Below are 27,572 nucleotides of genomic sequence, written 5' to 3' on the forward strand. Positions count from 1 at the left end.
AGAGAGACACAGACAGAGAGGTGGAGAGACGGAATGAGGGAAGGTAAGAGAGATGAAGTGGAGGGGGGGGGGAGACAGTGAGCGAGACAGAGGTAGAGGGAGGGAGATTAAGAAGCCAGCGGGGTTTTGTCCGGGGGACCACAAGCGCATCCATCCTCCCTCCCCCTCCTTTTAAACAGAGCTCCCATCCCATCCCTCTCGGACGTCTGAAGTCGAGTCATTACTCAAATGTGATTCACACATCAGGACTCCCACTTGTTCTCACCCTCCACGCACACAAGTACTCCCACTCTGTCTCCCCCTCAACCCCCACACACACACTTTAGGACTCCCACTCTGTCTCCCCCTCCACACACACACACACACACTTTAGGACTCCCACTCTGTCTCCCCCTCCACACACACACACACACACTTTAGGACTCCCACTCTGTCTCCCCCTCCACACACACACACACACACTTTAGGACTCCCACTCTGTCTCCCCCTCCACACACACACACACACTTTAGGACTCCCACTCTGTCTCCCCCTCCACACACACACACACACACTTTAGGACTCCCACTCTGTCTCCCCCTCGACACACACACACACACTTTAGGACTCCCACTCTGTCTCCCCCTCCACACACACATACACACACACACACACATCAGGACTCCCACAGACACACACTCTGCCTCTACCCAAAGGTCATGCCCAAACCAAATCCATACATTCTTCCCCTGCACACTATCTGCTATGGGCTCGGAAGGATCTGACTGTGTTCATGTTGGAACTGGGACAGACTGGCCTGCATGTCAGTGTTAGCTGGACGCCGCTGAAACAGGTTCTGAATGAATGACCACGTGGTTGCAGAGTGGTTTGCAGAGAGCGTGTATTTTCAAGCTGTCGTTTTGAACAGGGGAACATTGTGTCCAGCAACCCCTCAACATGTGGCTGGGCTCACGTTACCATGCCAGCAATCTATATTTCACACAGCTCGAAAAGAATCAAATGTACAGACTTTAAACTCAAATACGTTGTTCTTACTGTAGCCAGTTAAGCACTCAAGATCACGCACCATTGCTTTTCAAACGGTGATATTACACCGACTGACGGTCGGCCATTAATATCTCTGACAGCTTATTTCATACGGCATTGGGTTTTCCACTGTCCCAAGAAACGCTACATTTAACGCGCGCCGTAGCAAAGGCCAGTGCTGACAACTCCACTTCCCATGATGCTCTCTGGCAGTTTTGTAGTCCTGCCAAGAGTTTGGCTGCAGCCGTTGTTTCCCTCAAGTCACACCATGGGAAACGCATGCTTCAGGGCAGTTACATTAAGACTTAAGGCGCCATACAGGATAAAAGCAGTCCTATGGTGTCTTCGCTAGTGGTGGTATTCCCATGGTTGTAGAGCAGTGATGCTAGGACGGTCAGACCAGACACAACAGCTCCTGAATTGAGTGGTTAAATACCCAACATAAGTCCTTAATAAGTCCTGGTTCAAAGTCATTTGACAATCCCAACTTTCTTTCCTTCTGTCTCTTGACCTCCACGTATGGTTGGTGTGATGATGGTGTGGGGGGGGGGGCGCTAGGACAGTCTCTCCATCTCAAACTGGGTGTGCCCGTTGACCGTGGCCGTGTTAGACCACGCCTCCTCCGGGTGGGTGCTCCCTGGCTTCGGGAGGTCGCCCTGGTGGGCGTGGTCAGCGCTCTGCGGGAGGTCTGGGGGCGGGGCGGGCTCGGGGGGCTTGCGGTCGTAGTAGAGCGCCCACAGCAGGGTCAGGGTCAGGGTCATGGCGAGGATCTGGGCCACGCCCACGGACACGCCCAGGAAGCGCAGCACCTGCAGCTGCTTTGTCCCGCGGATGAAACTGTAGACCTTCGGCCCGCAGCCCTGCGACACACACACATACATGGCTTTGTTATCATGTGAGCCGGATCTCGTCCAGTCCAGAGACGCATTCAATTCATGCAATATTCATATCAACGTTTAATATTTAACATTGTTTCCATGTTCTGGAGTAAGTCTGTTTCGTTTTTTCCTCGCCATAAGCTACACTGCTATTCTGGAGGTGTGACCTCTATATCAGTAACAGCTGTAGGCTCATAATGAAAAAAGAAAACTCACAAACAGTCTCACACACAATGAACCCAACAAACCCAAGGGACGGTGAGGGAGAGGAAAAGAAACAGAGAGAGGGAGGGAGAGAGAGAGAGATAGACCAGTTAATTACTATCTGGCAGTGAAATCTTCGCAAAGGGGTGTTACATGCCAAACATAGCTGCTACGGATGGACAGACAGACGGAGGGGGGGGGGGGTGAAGGGGAGGGAGAGAAACACTGAAATAGAGGGGATGGAGAGAGAGAGAGAGAGAGAGAGAGAGAGAGAGAGAGAGAGAGAGAGAGAGAGAGAGAGAGAGAGAGAGAGAGAGAGAGAGAAAGAAAGAAAGAAAGAAAGAAAGAGGAGGGAGGGAGGGAGGGAGGGAGGGAGGGAGGGAGGGAGGGAGGGAGAGAGAGAGAGAGAGAGAGAGAGAGAGAGAGAGAGAGAGAGAGAGAGAGAGAGAGAGAGAGAGAGAGAGGGAGGGAGGAGGGAGGGAGGGAGGGAGGGAGGGAGGGAGGGAGGGAGGGAGGGAGGGAGGGAGGGAGGGAGGGAGGGAGGGAAAGTGAGGATAGGAAGGGATAGAGGGGGATTAGAAAGAGGGGAGAGAGAGGCGGGGGGAAAAGCTTTGGGAGTGGCGTGGAGGAGGGAGAGAGGGGGGAAGGTGGTGTCAGTGAGAGACACAGGCGGATGATTGAAAGTGGTGTTCATCCGCCCCTCCCTCACACATTCCCCTCTATGTACTCCCCTGCTGACTCATCGCCTCTCACACACACGCGCTCTTTTTCCCTGACACACCCGCCACATTTCGGCACTCCCACATACGGTACGCACAAGCACGCACACACACGCTTGCCCTGACGTACCTGCTACGATTTTGTCTCCAATCCTGACCCCCCCCACACACACGCACGCATACATTCCCTTCCTATAACATGCACACATACATAGATCCTATTTCGTCTCTCACACGCACGCACGCACACACAGATGTGTTTTCATGCCTGGTTCGACATAATGGCACACGCCCCACAACATTCTCACCCTGTAAGGCGGTTCCCCCATGGTGGTACCGCTCACTCAACACACTCTGTCACTCTCCGACCTCCCTCCCTTCTTGACTTTCCTCACCCAGGTGAGTCCAGGTGTGCAGCCAGGGCCGGCACCTCTCACCCAGGTGACACCGGCAAGCGGTCAGGTATGTGTGTGGGGGTGGGAAGAGGTACAACACCTGGGCAGCAATGGGCAGGAGGTGTGTGTGTGTGTGAGGGGGAGGGGGGGATAGAGGGGAAGTAAAGTGCTGCTTGAGGCTAAATACCGGCGAAGAAGGTCAGACAAGGGGTAAGAAGGGTGTGAATGTGGATAGATGTGTGTGTGTGTGTGGGTGAGAGAGTGTTTATACACACACACATCGTTTGAGAGGCAAGTTTACAGTGGGGCTAGACAGGGACACCGATTCAGATGTAAACAGTGATGTTTGTAGCCTGGGGGGTTTGAAAAAAATGGAGTCAGCAGGATAGAGCTCTGCTTGGCAGGACTCTTGTAGTTGAGACTGTTGTGTGTGTGTGTGTGTGTGTGCGAGCGCTTGTGTGTGTGTGCGGTTGTGTGTGCAAGTGCTCATGTGTGTGTGTGCGTTTGCGTGTCCGCACGTGTGCGATTGTGTTGCAAGCCGCCTCTCCTAGCTTGATTAGACGTAATAGCTACACTCTGTCACACCAACCTGGCAACCCAAGACCCAGAAGGCACACAACACTATCAGGTCTGGGATTGGCTCTAATTGCTTTCAATGGATTTCTTTCCTCCAATGAACACCCCAGGTCATTTCCGACCACAAATAACCTGGATATGGGCTGCAAAACCTATTAAGTGGAAAAGTTCATTCCGAGTCATTATCATCCTCGTTAAAAGGCACAAAACTTCCTTGAAGTTTTCAAGTTTTGCTCCTTCTACCATCACATGCGTCCATGCTGGCTTCATAAGTGGAATGTGTCCATTTTTGATGATGTCACAGGGGAGGCCATCATTGATCGTGCCGACTCATTTGACATCGGCCGAACTGCAATGGGGTCAAAGGTCATGAGCTGAGGGGGTTGGGGGGATGCACTCACTTCTTGGTGGAGGTCGCTGAGGTCACGGTAGTGGGCGTGGCGAGCGCATCCCGGATACTGATTGGCGCAGCAGGAGTCTGGGGGCCATTCCATCTCTGTCATCTCCAGCCAATCGGTGAAGTAGATTACCCCACAACACTTGAACTAAAACAAAAGCGAAAAGTGAAGTCTGACAACTCGACATACTACTTCAGCAAGACTTGTGGAAACAACAACAAACAGTAAAACAGTTAGCAGTTAGCAATGCTGTGGGAAACTTGCTAAGACATCTCTAGACCACCAAACCCATATATATATATATATATATATATATATATGTACACAACACCAACAGATAAGTCTTTGTTTGTCTGTTTGTGTTGTTAACCTCTCACCTCTGTTTGGAAGGTGTTCCAGGCGTGTGTGAGCCACTGGTAGCGCTGCAGGCCGTAGTTAGGCATCCTGGACTTCAGACTGATCATGTCTGAACGCTGCATGGACGGCTATCACACACCACCCAAGACAAAGCAGCACAATCACTCTGGTTAGCCTCTCCACATCACACCCTCAGCTCAGGTTATTGGGGTTATGACCACATTTATTGGCTTCCCGGAACAGAGGTGTGTGGGCGGGAACCTGTGTTCGATAGCACTCCTGATTCCTTCCTGCCCCGCCCTCCTGTGTTCGACTGTCTTTTTCCTCTTCCTGTTCTCGTCTCCTCCTTGCCTCCCGGTAGAAGTTGGCAGCACCGTGTGTTTTGAACAATGGAGCCTGATCTCAAGGGAGCCAAGGCTCGCCTCCAGACTCTCGGCCCCTCAAACGCTTAGCATGCAAAACGAGAGTCCTCGCTCCCTCCGATAAAACCCTACTCGGACTCCCCCTGGGCCTCTCCCCCCCCCCCCTCTCCTCTACTTAATGAGCTTGTAATAAGCACACAACCAGCCCATTACCCAGGATTCCCCTGGGGTCAGACGGGTCGCCGTCCTAACACGACTGGCTTCGGATGTTGCAAGGACTACAATACCCATAAGGCCTTGGAGGACAGGCATGTCATTCTCTGATTAGGTGAGGGCCTGGGGTCACTGGAGGTGAGTAAGTGGTGGACGGGCATAAATGTACGAACGCAAACACACACACACACACACACGACACACACACGACACACCCTCAGGCAGAAGGCCAGGTGACACAGGTGCCAGCACAAAATCACCCTTCTTTTGTTTTCAGTACACAGTAGCCAGGGGCAGGTGCAACACACACACACGCACACACCTGCATGGCAGGAGCGAGTCCCACCTGCCATGAAGGGACATCAAAGCCATCATGAAAGGTCTTTCAAGATGGTGATAAGCCTTGGCGGGGGAGGGGCTCCCCAGTAGGGGAGAAGCCATTGTAATCGAGAGCCCTGCCATTGTATTCATACAAACACTGTTCCAGAGGGGGAAGGTGTGTGTGCGTGTGTGTGCGTGTGTGTGTGTGTGGGGGGGGGGGGGGAGTAGAAGGGGTCATTGTGACGAAGTGGGTGAGAACACGCCTGTACTCACCACTTGTCACGTCAGTGCCATGAGGTCTTGTGAGTCTGATTGACCAGTTCTTTACTTATTCTACTAGGTTTATTTGGTAGGAGTATTTGGTTACAGTTCACGTCAAGCATAGACACAATTTGGGGTAGTACAGATACCTTTTATTTGCGTTGCAGGATCCATATTGAGCAAATGTTTGTTTCATTTCTGCATACTCATGTTTCTTTGTTTAGATCCACCATTCAGGACTCTGGTTTGGGAGAGGGTCGCCCAGCACTTCCTGATTTTATGGTTGAGGTGACGTCATGGATGACAGCACTGGTTAAACCAAGTGGTGGGGTGTTTTTTTGTATTAATGTTTATTTTGGGCTGTGTGATGTGTTGTAGATTTAGGGGGGGGGGGCTGTTCACCTTGTGTGTACAGCCTGTAGAAGTATATATGGGCTGGGGAAGTAGGCCTGGGACCAGATTTAGCGTCACCTTCAGAATCGGATGGGTGAGATCACCCTCATCTTGGTTTGGGCGGTCTGAAGAGGGCTACGGGTAGGAGACCCACCCTATAAAGACAGTGAAGGTTTGCTTTAGAGGGGGGAAAGGTTGTGCTGCTACAACCAGGTCACTTTTGTTTGGAGTTATTGGGTGTGCTCAAGCCTTCGGCGAGAGCACAACCTTTGTTCTCTCACATATATATATTATTATTATTCTTTTTGCCCCCCTAAAACTCAGTCAATATTTGGCCTACATAGACAACCTAGGTGTCAAAAGTTTAGTCTTGGTAGCGATTGAGTTGCTTCTATTGGGATTTACGTTCCATTGCATGGTTTAGGCTCAAGTTACGTTTTTGTGGCGAAAAGTGAAGCTAACGGTGGCTAATTTGCTAGCCACAGTCACTGACGTTACTAACGTCACTACGTCACTAACGTCACGAAAACACGCGTGACTACCTTTGGCAGAACATTCGTTTCGCATCTGTTAACTTGGGGGATAGCTAGGCTAACTATAGCTTTACTGCAAGGCAGCTGCAGAAACGCCACAAGCAAAGAGGCCAGGGTGATAACTATTTACTCATTTTACTTTGTGATATGACACACAATTGTGATGTGTAATGTACAATATAAGCTGATATTATTAAGGAAGTACATCTACTTTCGGAAACAGTAGTCTACTATTTCACTGAAGTATTAGCATCATGACATTAGCCTGTGTTGCCCGGGCAACACATACTACAGTGGTCTATGATGTAGCGTTATCTGTTTTCAATCGTTAAAATAAACATTCCTCACATATACATTTTCGTTGTAGGATTTATTCTGACATTAGTAAACGATTTGTTGGTGAAATTACCATTACCTGTGGTTTCAAACCAGTGTACTGTAGCTCACTGCAACGCTGTAGCCTACGCGAGACACTACAAAAACATCTACACAGCTGTAGGAAGTCAAACGGCGACAGAACATGTTCGGCACTCCCCTTACTTAAATCAAAAGTCTATCTAACTACTAACCTTAACTTCATTGCCACAGCCTAAACTTTGTCAATCTGTTCATGAAAATAATTAATTTCAGGCTAAACCGTACAACGGAACGTTAAATCAAATTCAACCAACGCAATCGCTACCAAGACGAACACAGCAGTAGTCTACTGTACTGTACAATTTACCGGGGCAGCTTCTCCACACAGGGCTATATCGCACTTGGCGTTGTTACTGACAATGATCGCTACCAGTGAGCTTTTTATGAAAGCGATTTTCCACTATATAAATGTCAAGCTTATTTACGTTTTTGGGGGCATATTTTCAGTTAGCAGATGGTACTGTTTGAATCGCGATTCCATCTTCTACTGCCGGTAACGTCGTAGAATAATCTTCAAAGGGGGTTCTTTATTAATGAATGGATGCAATATGAGTAGGCTAAATGCCTACTTAAAAGGACTTTTAAGTCATAGAGATTAGGTCAATTTTTACACCGGTCTGCCAAATGTATTCGTTTTGATTCAACGATGAGGCTGCCTCTTGCAGGGGAAATGAGAAGGCATCTATTTCATTCTACACTTCACTCGTATTTTCAGTTGTAAATGAGCAGCAAAAAAAATCTTTTAAATCTATGTAATCTTTATGTATGTATGCATTTTTATATAAAATATACAGAAATATCAGTCGTAAAAATGTCATCCAAAAACGGACCCCTGTGCAACCGACGCAAGCAAGCACACCCTACAATTTCCCCAGAAATTGTACCCTCTCTAGTTATGATTTGATATTCTGTTCATTATTTTGGTTTCTTTTGCTTCTGTTTCTTTTGGTTCTTGTATTGAAGGGGGGGGGCACATTCTTCTACCCTTGTTTTGGTTTGGGTCTTTTCTAGTTCTGTCCTCTAAAGTCTTCTCTGCTTCCACGTCGTGTGGAGAAGTGGGGAACCCTGGAAAGTGTGGAGAGATTGGCCCCTAGTTTGATGATTTAGCCACTCCAGGCAGGGCCTCCACAGCTGTGTTCTCTCCTGGGGGGTGGGGGGGGGGGAATGGAGGGGATCCCGTTCTCTTACTCCCCTCGGCCATGTTGTTTATCCCCCTCCCCCCCCCCCACCCCCACCCCGGTCAAACGGCGAGCGAGCCAGGGTGCCTGGGAGCCTAGCCGGACATGGCTGGCATTTCTGGATTATTCTTAGCACGGCGAGAGCTAAGGAGCGCCTAGCGCCGCGCAGAGACGCGACCTTGAGGCGCGGAGACGCACGGCAGGCAGGAGGACGGGAACGGGGGACAGCTCACCTCGTCATAGTTCCACACGCCGCTGGCCAGCTCCACACAGAAGATGACCAACAAGCTGCCAAAGTACTGAGAGAGAGAGAAAGGGAGAAGGAGAGGGAAAGGGAAAGGGAGGAAGGGGAGATATAGGGGGGGAGAGAGCGAGAGAAAGAGAGAAAGAGAGAAAAGAGAGAAAAGAGAGAAAGAGAGGAGGGGTAAGGAGAAAGAGGGGAAGAGGGAGACAGAGGAGAGAGAGACAGGCAGGGAGGGTGTGTGAGAGAGAGGGGGACATAAAGAGAGACTGTTTAGATACGACGCAGCGAGAGACGGGATCTGTGTAGCGTTGTCCTTCGTGACGGTCCAGTGTTTGTGCGACGGCCGTCCGTCTGATGGACCGCCATGGCAATGATGGCGTGGCCCGCTGCTTCTTCCGCAGTAGCGCTGATGACAACACACTCTTTTGTTATCTCCTCTCTGCCCAACATGTCTGTCGACCTGTCGCCATGCGCACACACTCACACACACCAACACAAAGGCATTTATACGCCTCCAAACAAACAAGCCAATGCCAAGTCATGAATTTCATTCAACAGACACCCCATGTAAACACAACTGTGCACACACACACACACACATATCTTACAAAGATGAATGTGTGTGTCAGCCATTCTATTACAGAGCTGTCAATGTTAGCAGCCATGGCTGACAACCTGTTTGTTTGGAGATTGTAAATATTAGTGTCAGACAGATGGCTCTGCCTGGCCTCTGTTAGTGTTGAGGTCCATTTAGAGCATGCCAGACCCAAACAATACACACACACACACACACACACAGACAGATAATTCCACCAACCTAAGCCAGAGACTTCTCACCACTCTAAACCTCTGTACTGTCTACATCTTCCTTTATAAATACGTTTTCAAGTAGCTAGACGCAAGTGAACTCTCCAGCCCTCGGCACCCTCTCCCCCTCCCATACACATACCAAACCATACACGCGCGCACAGCTTTCTGACAAGGAAGTCTTCGGAGGTGAGAAGAAAATATAAACCTAGACCTCACTGAGTGCGGACCCTGTACGTTATCCGTGTCAGAAAGACCACGCAGACACAACCGGAGGTTAGCGCGGGGTCACACGCTCTTAAGAACGACACAGGAGAGGGTCTAGGTTCTTCCTTTCTTCTGAGCAGATGAACACCCCCACTAGGGAGGGAGGGAGGGAGGGAGGGAGGGAGGAGCGTGAAAGAAGACATGGGGGGGGTGGAATGAGGAGGACAGGAGGAGGAAGGTTCGTGCGAGGAAGGGAGAGGGGTGCGTTTAGTCTTAAGTACGGACAGACTATTTTTACACGACCTTTTCCTTGCGCAGTAAGAGCGCACGAGGGTTCTAAGTCCCAGCCAAGTCCCAGTCCTCACACACACACACACACGATCACACAAGGCCTGTGCACATAATAGGGATGTAACGATACACTCAGCTCACGATTCGATACTTATCACAATACTGGGTTCACGATACACTACGTATCACGATATTTGAACAATGTTTCAAATGAAACCAAAATCCGATTCACAGATCTATTTCCAAAACCTTTAACATTTTCAATTACTTTCTCTGTTTTACATCCAACTTAGTTAACTCGGTTTCTGCGATTTCTGTTCATGCACGCGTGATGCAGGTGCATTGTAGGTCGCCTGCTGGTAGCTCAACCAATAGGTTAAAACGGACGTCACATTGCATCGCGATATATATTGTGCCACGATATCTTGTTACACCGCTAGCACGTAACCATCGCAGGTTCACAGATCAAGCCATTTGTTCGCACCTCCCCTAAATGAAGACTAGTTCCCATGCTTGCGGACTTAACACTGAAGTCTTCACCACAGCCGCTGTGTGTATGCGCTTGGGTGCAGGTGCGCGTGTTTGATCAGATAGGCACATAAGTAGAGTATAAAAAGGATGTGGAGGGATGGGGGTGGGGGGGCAATGTGCGTCTTCTTTTCCAGGGCTGGCCCCCCCGCTGAAAGGGACGCCCCGGCTGGTGAATGGGCCGGCCCCGTAACCCGAGCGCCATAACCGCCTCGCAACCTCCAGCCCCCCGGCCTGGCCCATGGCGTCAGGCAGACACGGATAGCCTTCCCCATTGTCCCCCTCACCCAGATCCAGCCATCCCCACGGCGAGCCGTGAGAACCTTCAGAGGGCCAGAGGGCGGACGGGCGGGGCGAGAGACAGAGAGAGAAACCGACAGAGAGACTCGAGTGGAGAGATGAATGGAGTCCCGAGAGATGGACGGGGTGATGGAGGGGTGGGAGACTACAGAAGGAGGGAGAGGGATGGGGAACACCCAGGATATGGACACTTTGGTCAGAGAAACCAGAACAGCCCCACCCCCACACACCTGCAAGCCACCCTGTCTGTTCCTGTCCTTCTACTGTTCCTGACTTAATGGTGTTGCCTCGGTCTGGAACGAAGCTCCGGGCATAACCCCGACGTTAAATTGCAGTTTCTAATTTCAGGTCCTCTCTTTTGCCTCAACGTTTTGGGCCTCTTGATCCTCCCTGGTTTATTAAACCTTTCTACTTCATCCTCCATCCTGAAGTCTTTCTCTTTCTCTGCTCCTGCACACCTCTCTCTGTCTCTCTCTCTCTCCGTCATCCCGGGGTAACAGATTTGAGTGATTGAGCCGGATAATCACACCTTATCTGTCTCTCTGACAGATGTGTGGGAAGGGATTCAGCTCTCTCTCTCTCTCTCTCTCTCCCCCTCCCTCCCTCTTACCTTCTGTCTCTCTCTCACGCCCTTCCCACCTCTCTTCCTTCATTCATCTCCATCGCCCCCTTCCGTTTCTCTCTGCATCTCTCTCCCTCTCTCTCTCTTCCTCTCCCACACCCTCCCACGGGCGCGTTCCCCAACACCGCACTTCGCCTCTCTCCCCTCTCTCCTTCTCTCTCCGGCCATCCATCAGGGCCCAGGGCCCCATAACTCAGCGAGGCTCAGACAGGAGCACGGTGAATAGTTTTACAGCTGTACTTATCCACGGGAGCATCCCCGCTATCCAACCCCTGCCCCCCCTCCCCCGAACGAACGCAGGCGCCGTAGGTCAGAGCGCGGCGCGCCTGGAGGCGTTTCCCTAACGCCGCGCTTCGCTCTCTCGGAAGGTTGATGAATGACCGTCGGGGGGGCTGGGGGAGGTTGGGGGAGGTTGGGGGGCGTCTGATGAAGAAGCGCGTAAAATCGAGGATGAATCTGAAGCCCTCCGGGTTCTCGGTAGCAGAGGTGCGTGCGTTCACTAGATTTACAGACCGCGGTTGGAGTGTTTACGGGGGCACACTAATGCAGCTTTATTGAGACAGCGCGGACTGCAGCCTGTTAAAGGTTACAGGACAATAGGAGAGACGGATACAGAGCCCATGCTGGTTGGTTGTATGAGTGTGTGTGTTAGTCTGCGGGTGTTGATACAGTGTGTCCATGAATGCTGCATGCAAATGAAGGTCCTGTAAATTTGCAACTAACACCACCAGTTGAAGAAACCGTGACCTAGAACAACCATAATTGCGATCTGCCTCTCCAACAAAACTACATGAGCTCATCCCAATTTCCATAAGCACACACGCACACACACCACACACACACACTTATTGAACACATACCCAGGACAGAAGGAGAAGATTGCATTTCAGTGTGCCGCAGTAGCCCACCATAGCCACGATGATTAGAAAACAGCACACAGCAATGATGACTGGATGCACAGCCGGGGAATACGTGAGGACAGCAGCTTCTTCCAGCCTAGAAAGAGAGATAAAGAGGGAGAGAGAGATAAAGAGAGAGAGAGGGAGATAGAGAGAAAGGGAGAGGCAGAGAGAGGGAAAGGCAGAGAGAGAGAAAGGGAGAGGGAGGTGAGAGAGAGAGAGAGAGAGAGAGAGAGAGAGAGAGAGAGAGAGAGAGAGAGAGAGAGAGAGAGAGAGAGAGAGAGAGAGAGAGAAAAGAAGACAAGAGGGGGAGTCACTCATCAGAATTTCTTGGCAGGCTTTTTGTTTATTTATCTCCCCTTCCTGTTAGCCTCTCTCTCTCCCTCTCTATTTTCTCCCACTCCTCTCATACCATCCAGAGCCTGCATCATTATGAATACAGTACAGTACAGGAAGTGAGTGTACACAGGGTGAGAGGGTTACACTGTAGGAATGTGTTCGACCGTGTACCACTTTGTCATCAACTTGCCACCATGTTACCAGAGAACACAGAGTAGCATAATGGACAGAATAGGATCATGGAAAACTAGAAGACTAATGTTGAAGATAAAAGCTGGCATTTAGAACTTCTAATGCATGTCGAGAGAGATGTGCTCACGATTGGGAGGACTAACAGCGTGTAGGATTTACTGAGATATAAGATCACCGAGCCAACCCTTTGCACAGCTTAATCCTCCAGTCCTGTCACACCCTTCTCTCCCCCCTACTTCTCTCCACGTCCTCCCCTCATCTCTGGATGCCCCGCTCTTCCGGCGCTTTCCTTCCCCCCCCCATCTGTCGTTCTGTCTGTGGGGCTGCCCTGTTGCTCACCTGGTGTGGGCTGTCAGGGTGAGCACAGTGTTCAGGTAGTCCCTGAGCCAAGCTGCCACGCCCAGCACACATACCGACATGAGCTGAGAGAGATGGGGGGGGGGGGGGAGACAAACAGAGAGAGACAAACAGAGAAGCAGAGTTACACAAGCATTGTTGCAATGCCGTCTACAGTGAAATATATATATATTTATAGAATGAGATATATTCTGGCTGCAGGGAAAGTTATAAGAGCTAAATATGTCCAAGAATTATCCTTGGACAAATGTTGCCTCGGGGCAGTCTGCCTTATGTTAGACACTCCCCATGCATTGGAGCCTATCACTTTTTATTGCCGAAATGGCATGCGGTGGAATGCGTAACATGCATTCAGTTTGCGCATACTTGGGATGCAGAATGCTAACAAAGTATGGAGTGGGATATACGCAGTTGGCTACACTGAGATCGAATCATTCCTTATCGTCACATAAACGTTAGGCGCGGCTTATAGCGCGCACGCACGCACGCACAGTGGGCAAAGAGGTATATTGATGGGTGGGTAAAGAGTTCGAAAAGTTGGCTACGGGGTGTAACGTGAGCGTGGCGCCTATCCGGCCACCTGCTCGGTGGTATCCTCTCCTCTTACCCAGAAGAGTAAATTGAGAGCGTAGAGCAGGCAGCGGAGGCACCTCACCGCGTCCTCGCGAGCCATTCTGAGCGCAGCAACTGGTGGCCAACAGTCCTCATCTTAACCGGTGCCACCATGGCAACATATTTCACTGAAAACAAATACGAGGAGATGGGGAATCAAATTAGAGTCGAATTGATCCCTCTCTCTCTCTCTCTCTCTCTCTCTTTCTCTCTCTGTAACAATGTCCCGCGCGTCAAACAGCCTACCGCTTTTACACGTCACATGTGCGGACGCTGATGCGCTTTTCTGATGTCTTGTTTTAGCAGCCTCAGTATATCCGTGGGAAGTTCCAGTAAGCATTCACAACAGGTGGTTTCTTACTTTCCCCGGCGTTGAATGATGGAGTGTGCGGATGAGCGCTCAGCGGTGCTGACATATCCAAATCAATCATCACTCACTTAGCAAGCCCGCATGCGAAAAAACATATCCGGAACATTACACTAAAACACCTTGTTTTGGGGCTTAGGGGGCAAAACCAACATAGATCCAAATACAGTGTTGGAATAATCATGTAGTTGTTCTCGGACAATCTTAAAAGAAAATCCTAATTATAATTCCTCGCGGATGCAAGTCCTAAAAGAAGGAGGCTGGTCGATATCCAACAAGATTCCTCTCGTCCAGCTTCAGATATTTATCTCAAATTGGTCAAAAACCTCTACTTGGGGCCGCATCGTCCTACCAAAGAGCCGAGTTGATCAACTCGGTCCTGTCAGTTCAACTTCTGCATATTTAAGAGTGGCCAAACTTGCACTCGCAGCCTGGTGTGTCATGCGGGGGCGGTCCGCAGGGTCCTAGCGCTTCGCGTAATTGCATCTCCAAATACTGTAGAGGCCTCTGTAGCTAGCTTCCTTGGAGAGGGGAAGAATGCGGCCAGCTATAGCCCTCCTCCTCGAGATAGCATGCCTAGGTCAAGAGGTCAGATCTAGAGAGTGTTATTGTCTAGGCCTGGGGGAAACTGAATAGAGACTAAGGCTTTAACTAGTGTAGCAGTCCCCACTGAATTAGAAGGAAAGTACTGCTGAGTTTGCTTTTATTGTTATTGTTTATTTGCGTGTGTGTGTGTGGTGTGTGTGTTTGTTTGTGTGTTTGTGTGTGCGCCTGCGTATGCGTGTGCGCCTGCGTATGCGTGTGCGAGAAAGAGATAGGGACGGTGATTGTGTGGGTGTTGTGTGTGTGTGCGCGCACATACTGTAAATAAGACATAGCCTAGGGTTATGGGATAGGCTAAATGATGTGGAGAACAGAGATCTCTTATCACACAAAAAAAGTATTTCTTTATTAAACTTATGTAATGTAAATTACATAAGTACATACAATTATGGAAATCTTTAATAAAGTTGCATTATTTCTTTTTTGCAAGTGCAGTTTTTTTTATCCAGGTTCCAATTTTGCAATCCAATGAACTACAAGTACCACAATGCTTCGTAGTTAGAAGTCGATGTCTACGCATTTTCATACTTGGCCAATAATACTACGATGTGTTGATTACGTCATGTTCTCTGACCTCCGTTTGTCAGTGGACATTTTTTTGTTCGTGAAACAGCGGCTGACGGCGCCATATTGAAAGACCCAAATTCTTCTAATAAACGTTAAAAACATCGCATTTGCCAAGATGCTGTACCTAGAGGATTATCTCGAAAGTGAGTATACAATCCACACGTTACACGAGTGTCGCAAATGGTGCATTTAATCATTTTAGTGTGCGTTAATTTCGAGCTCGCGCGTTCGGTCTGTTAGCCTAGCAATGCTAGCTGGTGAATTGGCTTTTTCTTCTCCCTGGCAGTGATCGAGCAGCTACCCATGGATCTCCGCGACAGGTTTACGGAAATGAGGGAGATGGACCTGCAAGTTCAAAGTAAGCGGCATGCACGAGTCACACCCACACCCAACAAAGCGCTGCAGCTTCCATAGTATTTCTACTAGTAGGCTAGTTAACTTAATAGTGTTGTTTGGAAGTCATACACGTTTTGCACGTTATTAACTATTTTTTATGAAGAAGCTAGATTGCTCATTTAGATGGTAAACAAGAAGCTTAACGTCTGAAACTATAGCTAGCTGGCATAAGTTGGATACATTATTTTTAATCAATCTAGTTTATTGTTACATCCAGTTGTACAGATACAAAGTAGAAAAACATACATGGCATTGTCCCAACAGCAGAGTTGCAGCAAAATATATCTGGGTATATGAGTATATCAGATAGGTATTACTGTAAGATCAGTAATAATGAAATTAATAAATTTCAAAATACAAATAAAAAGATAACATGTCATACATTATAGATAGAAAAACAACCCGATTGTAATTATATTTGGCATTTGCACTCTTAGTTTCAGATAAGTCAATCTTGCAAGCACTTGCAATTACGTTTACATTTAGTCATTTAGCAGATGCTCTTATCCAGAGCGAGTTACAGTAAGTACAGGGACATTCCCCCTAAGGCAAGTAGGGTGAAGTGCCTTGCCCAAAGACACAACGTCATTTTGCACAGCTGGGAATCTAACCGGCTACCTTCCAATCAATAGCCCGATTCCCTAACCGCTCAGCCACCTGACCACCCCAATTAAAAACTAGAATTGCATTGTACAGATGTGCTGGATTGAAAGCTCGCACAGAGACCAGCGTTTACTGGTCTGGAGCAGTGTGTTCTCATCCACTCTAGCCCTGAAGCCCACACGCCCATCCAATGCTCGAAACGCACACTGTTTCATCGTGTCTTAGATGCAATGGACCAGTTGGAGCAGAGGGTTAACGAGTTTTTCGTCAACGCTAAGAAAAACAAGCCCGAGTGGAGGGAGGAACAGATGGAGGTGATCAAAAAGGTACCCGGTCTCATTAACCTTCACCACACGCACACGCACTCCTAAAACACATGGGCAGAATGCGCTGGAATTCTGTGTTAGCACCATTTTGAAGCGGTGAAAAGCTGTTGACACCGATGTTATACCGATACATATTTCTGCCGTCGTAAACGCACTGCGACGCGCTCGGATGACTGTCATTATTCATAGCTGCTGCTGTGTCTCCTTCCTCCAGGACTATTATAAAGCCTTGGAAGACGCAGACGAAAAAGTACAGCTGGCCAATCAGATTTACGATCTGGTAAGGGGGAAGAGTTGGTGTTTCTGCTGGATCCTGTTAGTTGCACGGGTTATCTGTTTGGATGCAGTCGGTTTAGAAGCATGAGAGGCACACTCGCAGTCCAGGGATGCTCTGTTTTACGGGATGAATGGGATTTCGTAAAGCCACCACCGTGCTCCCCCTCCTGCAATGTTTCCTTCAGCCCACTAGGCGGCAGCACAGCACCGCAGACAACCTGGCACGTCTCGGCCGGTCATGCACCTCACCCGTTGCGTGTGGCCTGCGAGGCGTTTAACGCTGTGGCGGGCTGGGATGTGTAGTGTGGGTGTGAACCACGGTGGGGGGCTGTACTGAGCGCTGACGGGGCTGTGGTGTGGTCACAGGTGGACCGTCACCTGAGGAAGCTGGACCAGGAGCTGGCCAAGTTCAAGATGGAGCTGGAGGCCGACAACGCCGGCATCACCGAGATCCTGGAGAGACGTGAGTGGCGGCTGTCAATCACCCACACCTGAGCCCCGCCCTCACCTGAGCCTCGCCCTCGGACGGCTGTCAATCACGCTCCCCACTACACCCGTTCCTATTGGACCGACCGGAGCTCCGGACTCGCCGTGGGCCTTGTGTTCTGGGTGAAAGGGGGTTTGTGGGCCGTGTGTCGGTGTGTGGATATGCGCACCTCCGCTAGGGGGCGGTGTTGGTCTCGCAATCCCTCACTTGGTGCCCTGACACCCCTCTTGTGACTGAACAGTCCACTCCAGATCTCTCCCAGTCCTGACTCCAGCACTCTCTTCCCTGTTATGTCTGCCTGTCCATGGAGAAAACACGGTCTCACTGGAACTACTGCAAAGAATTGAAGAAAAAAGATGGATGATTATTGTGTCTCTCCCCCCCCCCCCCCCCAACAGGTTCCCTAGAGATGGACAGTCCCTCTCAGCCGGTCAACAACCACCACGTCCACTCACACACCGCAGTGGAAAGTAAGGACACACACATCCGCAAAGTCCAAACACACACGCACTTCAGACATGTGGGGGAGGTGGTCTGGATGTTGTTTTCTAAATCGGGTCCACGTCATGCTGTTTTTAGATAGATACATATTAGATCGCCAGGCTTACCAAGCACTGTCGTGTGTGTGTGTGTGTGTGTGACAGAGAGGAAATACACCACGCCAACACACCACACCACAGAACACGTCCCTGAGAAGAAGTTCAAATCTGAAGCCCTGCTCTCCACGCTCACATCAGACGCCTCCAAGGAGAACACGCCAGGTAACGCCACACGCATTCACACACATTCACATACACTGCACTGGCTGTGTTCAATTCAGTTTACACTTTCTTGCTGTGTCATTGACTCACTGGCTTCCTTGTCTTTTCCTGTCCACGCCCTCACCCCCCTTCTCTCCCTCTCGCTCGTTTGCCCCCCTCATTTCTATCCTGCCCCCCCCCCTCCCCCCCAGGCTGCCGCACCAACAGCACGTCCTCAGCCACTAACAACGTGTACAGTGTGAACTCAGGGCAGCCCCTGGCCTCCTACAACCTCAGCTCTCTGTCCAGCGGGGCCGGGGCAGGGGCCATCACCATGGCAGCAGCACAGGCCGTGCAGGCCACCGCACAGGTAACACACGCACACCTACCTGACTGGGTGCTGCTCAACGCAGGACAGGGTTTTTTTTCTCGAGAGCTTTTTGACTGTTGTACCTCTTCATACTGTGCGTGTGTGTGTGTGTCCCAGATGAAGGAGGGCAGGAGGACGTCCAGTCTGAAGGCCAGCTACGAGGCCATCAAGAACAGCGACTTCCAGCTGAACCGGGAGTTCTCCCTGTCCCGGGACACGGCCGGCTACTCCTCCTCCGCCCTGGCCAACACCCTCACCCAGACCCTCGCCCCCGCCACCGCCTCCTCCGACTCCCGCGGGGGGGGCCGCAAGACCAAGTAAGACGCGCGCACACACACAGCCGCATACTGTATACACGCTCTCTCACACACACACACACCAGCTCGCTCAAAGGACCACCAGGGTGACTATGAAGGCATCATAGCATGATGGTGCCGTTTAGTCTCACCACATTGTGAGTTATCCCTGAAGTCAGTCTGCTGATGCTCGTGATCACCCTATCTGGCACAGGGCACCAGTCTTGTGATGTCGCACCCCGTTGTTTCAGGCAACGCTGTCGAAGACGCCAGTAGACGCTCCCAAGCAGCGAGGACCGATCCATAAAGGTCCGTCTTAACTCTCGTCTGACCCCCCCCCCCTCTCTCTCTCTCTTCCCGTCTGCAGAGGCAGCACCAAGTCTTCCAACCACCAGTCGTCCTCCTCGTCCTCGTCCTCCTCGCTGTCCTCCTGCTCCTCGTCCTCGGCCCTGGCCCAGGAGCTGTCCCAGCAGGCCTCTGCGCTGCCCGAGGCCGACACCAACAGCCAGGTGGACTGGAACTACGACCCCAACGAGCCCCGCTACTGCATCTGCAACCAGGTACAGGATTACTGTCGCATGTGTGCACACACACACACTCACACACACTCAGGCTGACTGCCACATGTGTACACACAAACACACGCCTTTCACTCTGACAGACACACATGTTCACTAAAAGAGCCTCACTCCTTTTCCAGGTGTCTTATGGAGAGATGGTGGGCTGTGATAACCAGGATGTAAGTACCTGTTTACCTTCATCCAGAACTTTATCATGCTGGGGGATACCCCCCCCCCAGAGTCCTACCTATCTAACCAGCCCCCCCCCACCCCCAAAGATCCTACCCTCTATCATGTCATCCAATTACATTTTTTGAACTACTACATACAGAAGGACCGCTTCATGTATTTCAATATTTACATGTTAATATTTAAGCAATGAACTGCGACGTGAAATCCTATTCTTTATAAACATTTATTTATGCAATTAAGCCGATTATCAATGATACGGTTTGAATAAATCCTCGATGGCATATATCAACGGCATGAAATGAAACCAACAAGTGGCCACAGTCTGTCTGGACGTCTGCCAGCTAGGAAGCGGAGAAAAGGCTTTCCAGGTGTAGTGACTGGATGAGTCACTAGAACATCAGTCCAGGTGTGTACTGCTGGTGGTGAGAGCCAGGCTGACTGTGTGTGTGTTCCCACAGTGCCCCATCGAGTGGTTCCACTACGGCTGCGTGGGGCTGACAGAAGCCCCCAAGGGGAAGTGGTACTGCCCCCAGTGCACCGTTGCCATGAAGAGGAGAGGGAGCCGCCACAAATGAGACCCTTCCCCCTGCGTCCAGGACCCCCCCCCCTACACACACACACACCCTGCAGACTCCCTCAGACACCCCCCCTACACACACACCCTGCAGACTTCCTCAGACCCCCCCCCCTACACACACACACACCCTGCAGACTCCCTCAGCCCCCCCCCCTACACACACACCCTGCAGACTTCCTCAGACCCCCCCCCCCCTACACACACACCCTGCAGACTCCCTCAGACCCCCCCCCCTACACACACACCCTGCAGACTCCCTCAGACCCCCCCCCCTACACACACACCCTGCAGACTCCCTCAGACCCCCCCCCCTACACACACACCCTGCAGACTCCCTCAGACCCCCCCTACACACACACCCTGCAGACTCCCTCAGACCCCCCCCCCTACACACACACCCTGCAGACTCCCTCAGACCCCCCCCCCCCTACACACACACACAACCTGCAGACTCCCTCAGACCCCCCCCATTCCATCTCCTAATTAACTGCCACTAAACCCCCCCCCCACTCCACCCCGTCACTAGAGCGGACCTGCGGTGGACACAGAGAAGACTCGTCTACCTGTGTGACCTTTCATAGAGGTCAGGGGTCACTCAGGGTCAAACCCTTTTGGTTTTTGGAAGCGGTTTGGATGGAGGAAAAACGGCACAGGGAAGAATTCCTCATACTCCTCGCCCTGCATAAATGAGGAATGGTGAACTCTTGTGCCCGCCATCGACCAGTAACCCCCCCCCCCCAATTACATGCCCTCATCAGAATTGGATTGCTCGCCTTTTCCTCTGTGACAGAGGGCCACACCCACCCTCCTGCTTCCACGCATGGTCGCAAGAACTGCTCATCAGAGGAAGCTGTAGCGAGGGCGCCAATGATTATTTGGCCTGGGAAATGTAGTCCACGGGTGCTTGTTGGACTACAACTCCCAGGCTTTCGATTTTGAACTCTAAACCATGTTGAAATGTAACTATGACTTTGACCACGGTGTTTGTGTTCATGGTGACTGGGATGGAGACGCCGGTAACGTGTTCCGCTGTCCGCGTGTGACTGAGTCCCCATTGAGTCTCTTCAAAACTAGTTTTCTGAATATACAGTATAAGAACAAAGTCATAAGTGAAGCTGGTATGTGGATGTGTGTGTGTGTGTGTATCGTGCGTGTGAGTTTGTGTGTACGTGTGTGTGTGTCACTAGTCATTCTGCACTGAGATGGTGTGTACAAGTTTCCAGAGATGTAGAAAAAAAACTCAATAAAATGATCAAATTCTTTTGATAAATGTTGTTGGCGTTGTACGTTTTTGTACGTTTTTGCACCGAACCCGTTTTTGGATGCAATCTTCTATAATTAATGTTAAATGATTTTGTATTTGTTTCAGGTTCGTTTGGTAATGAAGTGCTTGTTTCATTACGTTCATTACGAACAATCCTGTACGTTTTTAATAGCCGTGTTCACCTGTTAGTGATTGCGGTTGTGCTGGAATCTGACTTGGGCCAGTGTAAGGACACGTAAATTTGAACGTTTTAGTAATTTCTTAGTGGGATTTTTAGGGTTTTTACCATTTAGAAATTGTTTTTGCGTGTTTGGCCCCTGTTGCCGTTAACGTAATTCAACACAATTCAAACTACCAGTTTATTTTATGTAACAGGCGAAGATGTGTGCCACAAATAGCAGAGAACACCAGTGTTCCACCAGACATAGGAATGAAGAGGGGGGCAGGTCTCGACCTCCTACAGAGAAGGCATGTGTGCGAATTTAGACCGCTCCGTGTGTCGTGTGGAATTTAAAAACTCGTTTCGGTGCGAGAACCAAAAGCGCCTCGGCTACGCTGACAAAGCTTGCATGATCCGTGCTCAAATTCCCTTGTTCTTCCTCCATTGAAGTGCCCGTCTGAAAAGCAGCAGCAGCCCTGTGCGTGCACTATAATCCAACAGTCCTCGAGGAGAGGAAGCGTCTGTTTACTTTTTCTTTGGATTAACCCAAACCAGGTGGACTCGCCTCCGCGCACACAGGCGAGCTCTTCAGTAGTTAGAGAACGTCTCTTATCGTTTATTGCGGGGCGGGCTTCTGGTTGTGGAGTTATTTCTATAACTTCTGTTTCATGTGTAGCGGGAGACTTTGTGCGCTTGTTCAAGGAGAGGAATGGGATAGTTTTCTGACAGCGCGGATGAGCGCGGTGTGTGATCTCGGTCATGAGGTCCGTTATTCGAGTGTTTTTCAACTGACTTTTTCATTCTTTCGGGTAAAGAGAAACAACATTGTAACCCGGCCCGCCACGACCTGCTGAAAGGACACGATAGCTTCTGTGTTAAAGGTTAGACGTTGGAGCGTATATTTCCCGTGGATTTTAAAGCGCCCCGTCTTTTTCTAGAATTCTTGAAGTGCGTGTTTGGCCAAGTGTAACCGCTTCCTACCCGTCTAATGGGTTGGGAGAGCGGCCAGTGGTTTGAGTGGGATGCAGGGACGTAAACACCGTTTAATGTTATGCCTTGTGCCAATAGCCAACAAAGTTCTGAGAGAAGCGGGGATGTTCTTCTGGCGCTTGTGGACGCTGCGCCGTAGGTATTTCTCTGGGCCGTTATTGCTTCTGGGGGTAGCGGTATGTCTCTTCTACCAGACCCTGGTGGTCGCGCGGAGCAGGTTCAAGTCCAGCCAACCCGCGTCTGATGAGCGCAACAAGTCAGAGATGATGGACACGAAAAAAGCCTTTGATGAACAACTGATGCAGGAACCGCAGCGGATTATTGCCGCTCTGGAGGCTTTGCAGAGAGAACGAGGGGTAAGAAGCCTATATCTGATCCTAAGTGTTGCGGTCAGCAGGCTATGTTTTTGATGTACTTTTTTGGTTTATCTGGTTTTATTAAGCTTGATCAGAACGTACCCTACAATTTAGTTTAATTTCACTTTTTAGTCATCCTGCTCCCTCTCTCTATCTCTTACCCACTCGCTCCTAGCCCAAAACCTTAAACACCGGCTGAGTTTAATTAACTTTAATGAGCAACAACATCCGGAGGCTCACTCATTCTTGGACGATGATTGACCATGTAGGCTTAACTGCAGGACCTATTTGAATTTCCGTTCATTTTAAACCTCCGACATTGTTTTATGGTTTCTGTTCCTGCTTGTGTTATTGTTGAGATATTTTTAGACACTGGTCCGAAAGCTGAATGTCCATTGGTTAAAGCAACACGTGCGTGTGATGCAGATAAAATGGGAAGGCGTGTTTACTTTATGTCCTTTAAGTAGTCCCAGAACGTATGATTGGCACATGTATGGACTAATCAGGACCAGGTTGCATATACATTTTCCTTGGCATTTACAGTGGCTGCCGGTCCAAGTGTTTCCAGATTTAAATATTGAGTCGTGAATCAATGCTGAGAATCTCTTCCCTTGACAGCTCAGTAAACGTCTCTGTATAATAGCAGCTGACTTATTGACACTGACATTAATATCAACACTAAACTTAACATGCTGAATGTAAACAAATAAGGCTGCACCTACCTTCTCAAATGTGCACGTCTGCGTCGCTTGGCTTGACCTCAGACCCCTGTTCAAATGAGTTCTCTGCTATGACAAAAGAGTGTACTTTGTCTGTGCGAGTGTGTGTTATACAGACTAATTGTTGCCGTGCGGCTAGTAATCCCTCACGCGTTTGTGTTTCAAGAGGGTGTTCTGGGGGACTGTCAGCTGGCTGAGATCAGCTGCTTGAGAAACGGCAGGTCACTCGAAAGCTCTCTGGTTACCATCTGCTCCTAACAACGGATACCCGGTCACTTATTCGAGAATAACCGCCTATTATGGGATGGCTATTGAAAACAGGGCCTTGACTGGAGCCCATCTTTATTTTGGGATATGTGACTAGTAATCTCAGGCTTTCTCAACCCCTAGAGAGAAGGACAGCGTTGAGAGAGCGAGAGGAGAAAATAGACAAGAAAGAGGGTAAGAGGAGAGGAGGAGGACAAGTGTTGACAGGGAGGGAGAGAAATAAATAAACAAGTGGGGGTGGGAAAGAAGGAGTGGTGATGGTGTTGAGAAGGACCCTAGCGGTGTGTGTGCGTGTAACAGGCGTGGTCTTGCTCCGTCAGAGGTATCGGGCCGATGTTCGCCCCTCACTGGGGTCTCGAACAAGCGCAAGCGCGACCACTACCAAGTACGCCGACGAAAAGCTAGCCATTCGTTGACGCGGGTGGCCTGTTACATACCTGAGGAGTGAGTTTTACCGATTCAGGTGGACAGAGATAAGTCCATCGTAACGTTGACAGCCACCAGAGACATATGTTCGGGCTTCCTGCAAACACCTCAAGTGTGTGTTTCATGTTCAAATGAACTCCCACAGTAACACGTGCAATAGCGTCTTAACCCTTGTGCTGCCTTCGGGTCACATGACCCAAAGGTTCATAACGAACCATCGTTGTGTTTACCCAATTTTACCCAATACAAAAACAAATACAAATAATTTTCTTTTAACCTTCGCAATGTGGGGGGTCTCTGAGACAGCCCAACGGTTAAAAGAAAATGCTTCACTTTGTTTTTGTATGCGGTAAAGTTGTCGCAATACGACGGTGGGTCACAATGACTGATGGGTCAGAATGACCCGAAGAGAACACAAGGGTTAAACATAGTCTTATAGGTTATAGCTATAGCTTAAAGGGTAAGACATTCCCCTCGGTGTGTGTGTGTGTTTGTGGTTTGTGACTGCGTGGGACCCGTCCTGTTGAGGAAGATATGTGGCAGTTCTTGGAGAAGAGCGGCCGAGCTGGTCTGTTTGATGGTGTGTCTTTAAGCTCGAGCTGCCACGGCCATGACACTTCTGCCAGCTTGGCATCTCCTCTGGTATGTCTCCAATGACTGCTTTTGACTTTAAGCATACGAATGAGGAGTTATGTCTCGGGTTGAAAGTCTGATGTTCAAATGGTGTCTTCAACTCTGTGTGTGTGTGTGTGTGTGGGTGTGAGAGAGAGAGTGACTGGCTGTCAAAGTGTGAGTATGTGTGTTGATCCCGGCATGGCAAGTGGGAAGCAGCTCTGTAAGGGACAGCGGCGTTAGAGGAGAGGAGCTGAAGTGTTAGATCGGGGGGGGTGACGTAACCTGAACCGTAGCTCTTTAGTCCTCCTGGGGCTCCGCTAGCCCCCGACTTACCCTTTCAGACCAGGGACAAAGACTGGGGGGCCAGAGGACTCGAGCAGGGGAAGGGGACAGGAGCTAGGGCGAGGAGAGGAGAGGACCCGACTGCATGTGTGCGTGAAGCGTGTTCCACGTGGACCATCACGTCTGCCAGGGAGATCTGGAACCACATTAGCCAGTTTGACACTAATTGGCTGGAAGTGTGTGTGTGTGTGTGTGCGTGTGTGTGAGAGTGACAGAGTTCCATGCATGTGTCCAGTCAGCCAGACTCTCTAAGCCAACCAGAGGGTCGCGGTCGGCCAAGACGCTAGGATGTGAAGGATACTCCCTCTGCTTTGTCCCAGGATGAACCCTGACTCCCTGACTTCCTGCCCTCAGTCGTCCATGCTCAGGTTTAAAGAGAGAGCTAGGCCCAGCAGCACACAGCAGAGAGAGAGAGAGGCACTTGCTGTCGACCTACCTACAGGAGAGTGAGAGCCTGTATCACTGTCGAAGAGCACAGAGGTAAGAGGTTGTCAAGAAGTGAAGCCTATTTTAGACAGAGCATTCGGCCAGATGGTATAGCTCATCCCCGCTGATGCGTATATTACCTTACGGTGCTTTATGGGTGCTCCGTGTGATCCTTAGTCGGGGTCGTGCTCACTCTGACAGCCCTCGCTCGCGTCTTTCCAAGGTCGCTATTGTAAACGCGTGATACCCGCACGCTCGACCGACCGTCTGTATGCTAAGAAGTCGGCCGCCGTGTTTGTGGGTACCTCGCAAAGGTTCATGCTTTGTGTCAGCTAGGCACTCAGAGGTTATGTGTGAAGGAGGGGAAAAAAGTAGGCCTGCGTTTCGGGCGCAGATTTGTGCTTCAGGTTGTTTTTGTTCTACCGAGGGAGCACTTTACGACTTTCCGTGAAACGGATCGCATTTCCAGAGGGATCCTCTCCGAATTCTTAACACGACGTCTCATTCTATGGATGGAATTGGTGCACTTTAATGGGGAAATGTCTTTTCCAGACTCGACTCGGTGGGTTTCTGGTGGATGCAGGGCCTTGTCGGGTGCATGAGTCATAGTGTGGTTGGCTATAGTGGACGTGTGTGTATTTATATCCACGGAGCCGCGACGCCGACCTCTAGCTGTGGAGCCAGTGGTAACACAACGCCACATCCTGTCACTAACGGGGAGGCAGAGGAAGGTACAGATGGACAGGCTGTCAGAGAGAGAGAGAGGGAGAGAGAGCGAGAGAGAGCGAGAGAGAGAGAACTGTAAAAAGAGCTGGCGGGGCAGGGAGGTTAAGTCCGAGGCATATTTGGGGCTGGGAGGGGTTGAGGGGGAAGGGTGCGAGAGTTGGGGAAAGGCAAGCGGACACTGAGAAAGCAAAGAAAGGAGAAAAGGATGGAGGAGTGAGAGCAGGAGAGGGGAAGAGGAGGAGCGATGTGCTTGAGTGTGACAAAGCGAGGGATTGCGAGAGAAAGGAGGAAAGTGATCCCTGCCAGCTCTGTGGGCAGTTACCAAGCAGAGCAACAACATGGTTTGCATGGCCAAGCAGGCCCTCCAGCCCTCCAGAATACTAACAGGGGAGCAGAGCAGGGCAGAGGGGGGGTGGGGGGGTGGGTGGAGGGGGGAGTTGGAGCCAGGACTGGGAAGACTGGGCTGGGTCTCCCTCTCCTCCACTCTTCTCTATTCCTCTCCTATCTCCCTCACCCCTTCCACACCCCAACATCTAGCCCTCGCTCCCTCGGTTTCTCCCAGGCCCCGGAGCTGAAACTTTCACACATTTTTTTTTCTTTTTTTTTTTTCTTTCTCCCCCACACTGGAAAAAAGACGTCCAGGCCAGTTAACCCTGCGCATTCCTCCTCTCTCCACGGACGGAGGAGAAAACACATGGTAGCTCCTCACAAGCGCCTCCCCGTAACGTTTACAACCAGCTCCCATTTGACCCCAGAGAAGACGTTCCGGGGGTGGGGGGGGGGAGGGGAGGGGGCGGGCGGGCGGGCGGGTTACTGGTTTTCACTGGAAAACACATCTTTGTAACTCCAGACCACCCCATGTAGCAACAGCTCACCGTGAGCTGTTGTATCACAAACGCTAGTTAGCATGGCGCTAGTTTAAAGCCTCCTCCTCACATGGCAGTGAGCCCTGCTCGCCCCGTGGAGGGTCAACTGTCTCCAGTTAAAGTGAGACGTCCGCGGGCGCCGCGTTGTGAGGTGTGGCTGGTTGTAGACTTGAGGCAGAGCTCTGGGTTGAGGCCAGACCCCGGTCTGAGGACTGGTGACATTCCTCAAACGCTGCTGTGACGTCGCCAGGACCCTCCCCCGTAGCGGGAGGGTCCTGGCAGTGTGTAGTGGGGCATGGCTTGGCAGCACACCCTGTTCAGACTCATGGAATCACTCATGGACATGGCTAACTGTAATGGGAGGTGTGTGTGTGTGTGTGTGTGTGTGTGTGTGTGTGTGTGAGAGAGATACCTACTAATGTGGGC

At 50.5% G+C, this 27,572-nt stretch overlaps 3 protein-coding genes and 1 long non-coding RNA gene across 4 annotated transcripts in view; 2 read left to right on the forward strand and 2 right to left on the reverse strand.

The window, feature by feature from the left end:
• Positions 1-863: 863 nt before the first annotated feature.
• Positions 864-14,387, reverse strand: tspan12 (tetraspanin 12). The gene is made up of 8 exons (XM_062483506.1): positions 13,876-14,387; positions 13,625-13,757; positions 13,000-13,082; positions 12,091-12,226; positions 8,465-8,530; positions 4,574-4,681; positions 4,200-4,343; positions 864-1,886 (listed from the first exon to the last, which is right to left on the reverse strand). The coding sequence occupies exons 2-8, from the start codon at positions 13,688-13,690 to the stop codon at positions 1,581-1,583; spliced, it is 909 nt and encodes a 302-aa protein (XP_062339490.1). The 5' UTR covers positions 13,691-13,757; positions 13,876-14,387; the 3' UTR covers positions 864-1,580.
• Positions 14,388-15,148: 761 nt separating this feature from the next.
• Positions 15,149-21,259, forward strand: ing3 (inhibitor of growth family, member 3). Its single transcript, XM_062483502.1, has 12 exons — positions 15,149-15,309; positions 15,453-15,524; positions 16,391-16,491; positions 16,706-16,771; positions 17,134-17,230; positions 17,653-17,724; positions 17,899-18,015; positions 18,207-18,364; positions 18,482-18,681; positions 19,028-19,220; positions 19,361-19,399; positions 19,871-21,259. The coding sequence occupies exons 1-12, from the start codon at positions 15,282-15,284 to the stop codon at positions 19,985-19,987; spliced, it is 1,260 nt and encodes a 419-aa protein (XP_062339486.1). The 5' UTR covers positions 15,149-15,281; the 3' UTR covers positions 19,988-21,259.
• Positions 15,874-19,081, reverse strand: LOC134037941 (uncharacterized). The gene is made up of 2 exons (XR_009932610.1): positions 18,813-19,081; positions 15,874-17,587 (listed from the first exon to the last, which is right to left on the reverse strand). It is a non-coding gene; the product is annotated as an uncharacterized LOC134037941 (long non-coding RNA).
• Positions 21,260-21,765: 506 nt separating the features above from the next.
• The window catches only part of cped1 (cadherin-like and PC-esterase domain containing 1), a 34,683-nt gene continuing 28,876 nt past the window's right edge, over positions 21,766-27,572 (forward strand). Inside the window, exon 1 of the mRNA XM_062483662.1 lies at positions 21,766-22,759. Within this exon, the coding sequence (XP_062339646.1) occupies positions 22,436-22,759 (324 nt within the window). The 5' untranslated portion in view covers positions 21,766-22,435. The remainder of the gene's footprint in view (positions 22,760-27,572) is intronic.

This window comes from Osmerus eperlanus, chromosome 17 (genome assembly GCF_963692335.1).
Source record: "Osmerus eperlanus chromosome 17, fOsmEpe2.1, whole genome shotgun sequence".
NCBI lineage: Eukaryota > Metazoa > Chordata > Actinopteri > Osmeriformes > Osmeridae > Osmerus > Osmerus eperlanus.

Excerpts from the sequence above, each read along its gene's own strand:
- tspan12 (XM_062483506.1), bottom strand. The coding sequence starts at position 13,690 with ATGGCTCGCGAGGACGCGGTGAGGTGCCTCCGCTGCCTGCTCTACGCT. Across the intron at positions 4,344-4,573 it reads GGAACACCTTCCAAACAGAG|TTCAAGTGTTGTGGGGTAAT; the intron begins GTGAGAGGTTAA and ends CTTTTGTTTTAG. Across the intron at positions 1,887-4,199 it reads TCAGCGACCTCCACCAAGAA|GGCTGCGGGCCGAAGGTCTA; the intron begins GTGAGTGCATCC and ends TGTGTGTCGCAG.
- ing3 (XM_062483502.1), top strand. The coding sequence starts at position 15,282 with ATGCTGTACCTAGAGGATTATCTCGAAA. Across the intron at positions 15,525-16,390 it reads GATGGACCTGCAAGTTCAAA|ATGCAATGGACCAGTTGGAG; the intron begins GTAAGCGGCATG and ends ATCGTGTCTTAG. Across the intron at positions 18,016-18,206 it reads CTCCAAGGAGAACACGCCAG|GCTGCCGCACCAACAGCACG; the intron begins GTAACGCCACAC and ends CCTCCCCCCCAG.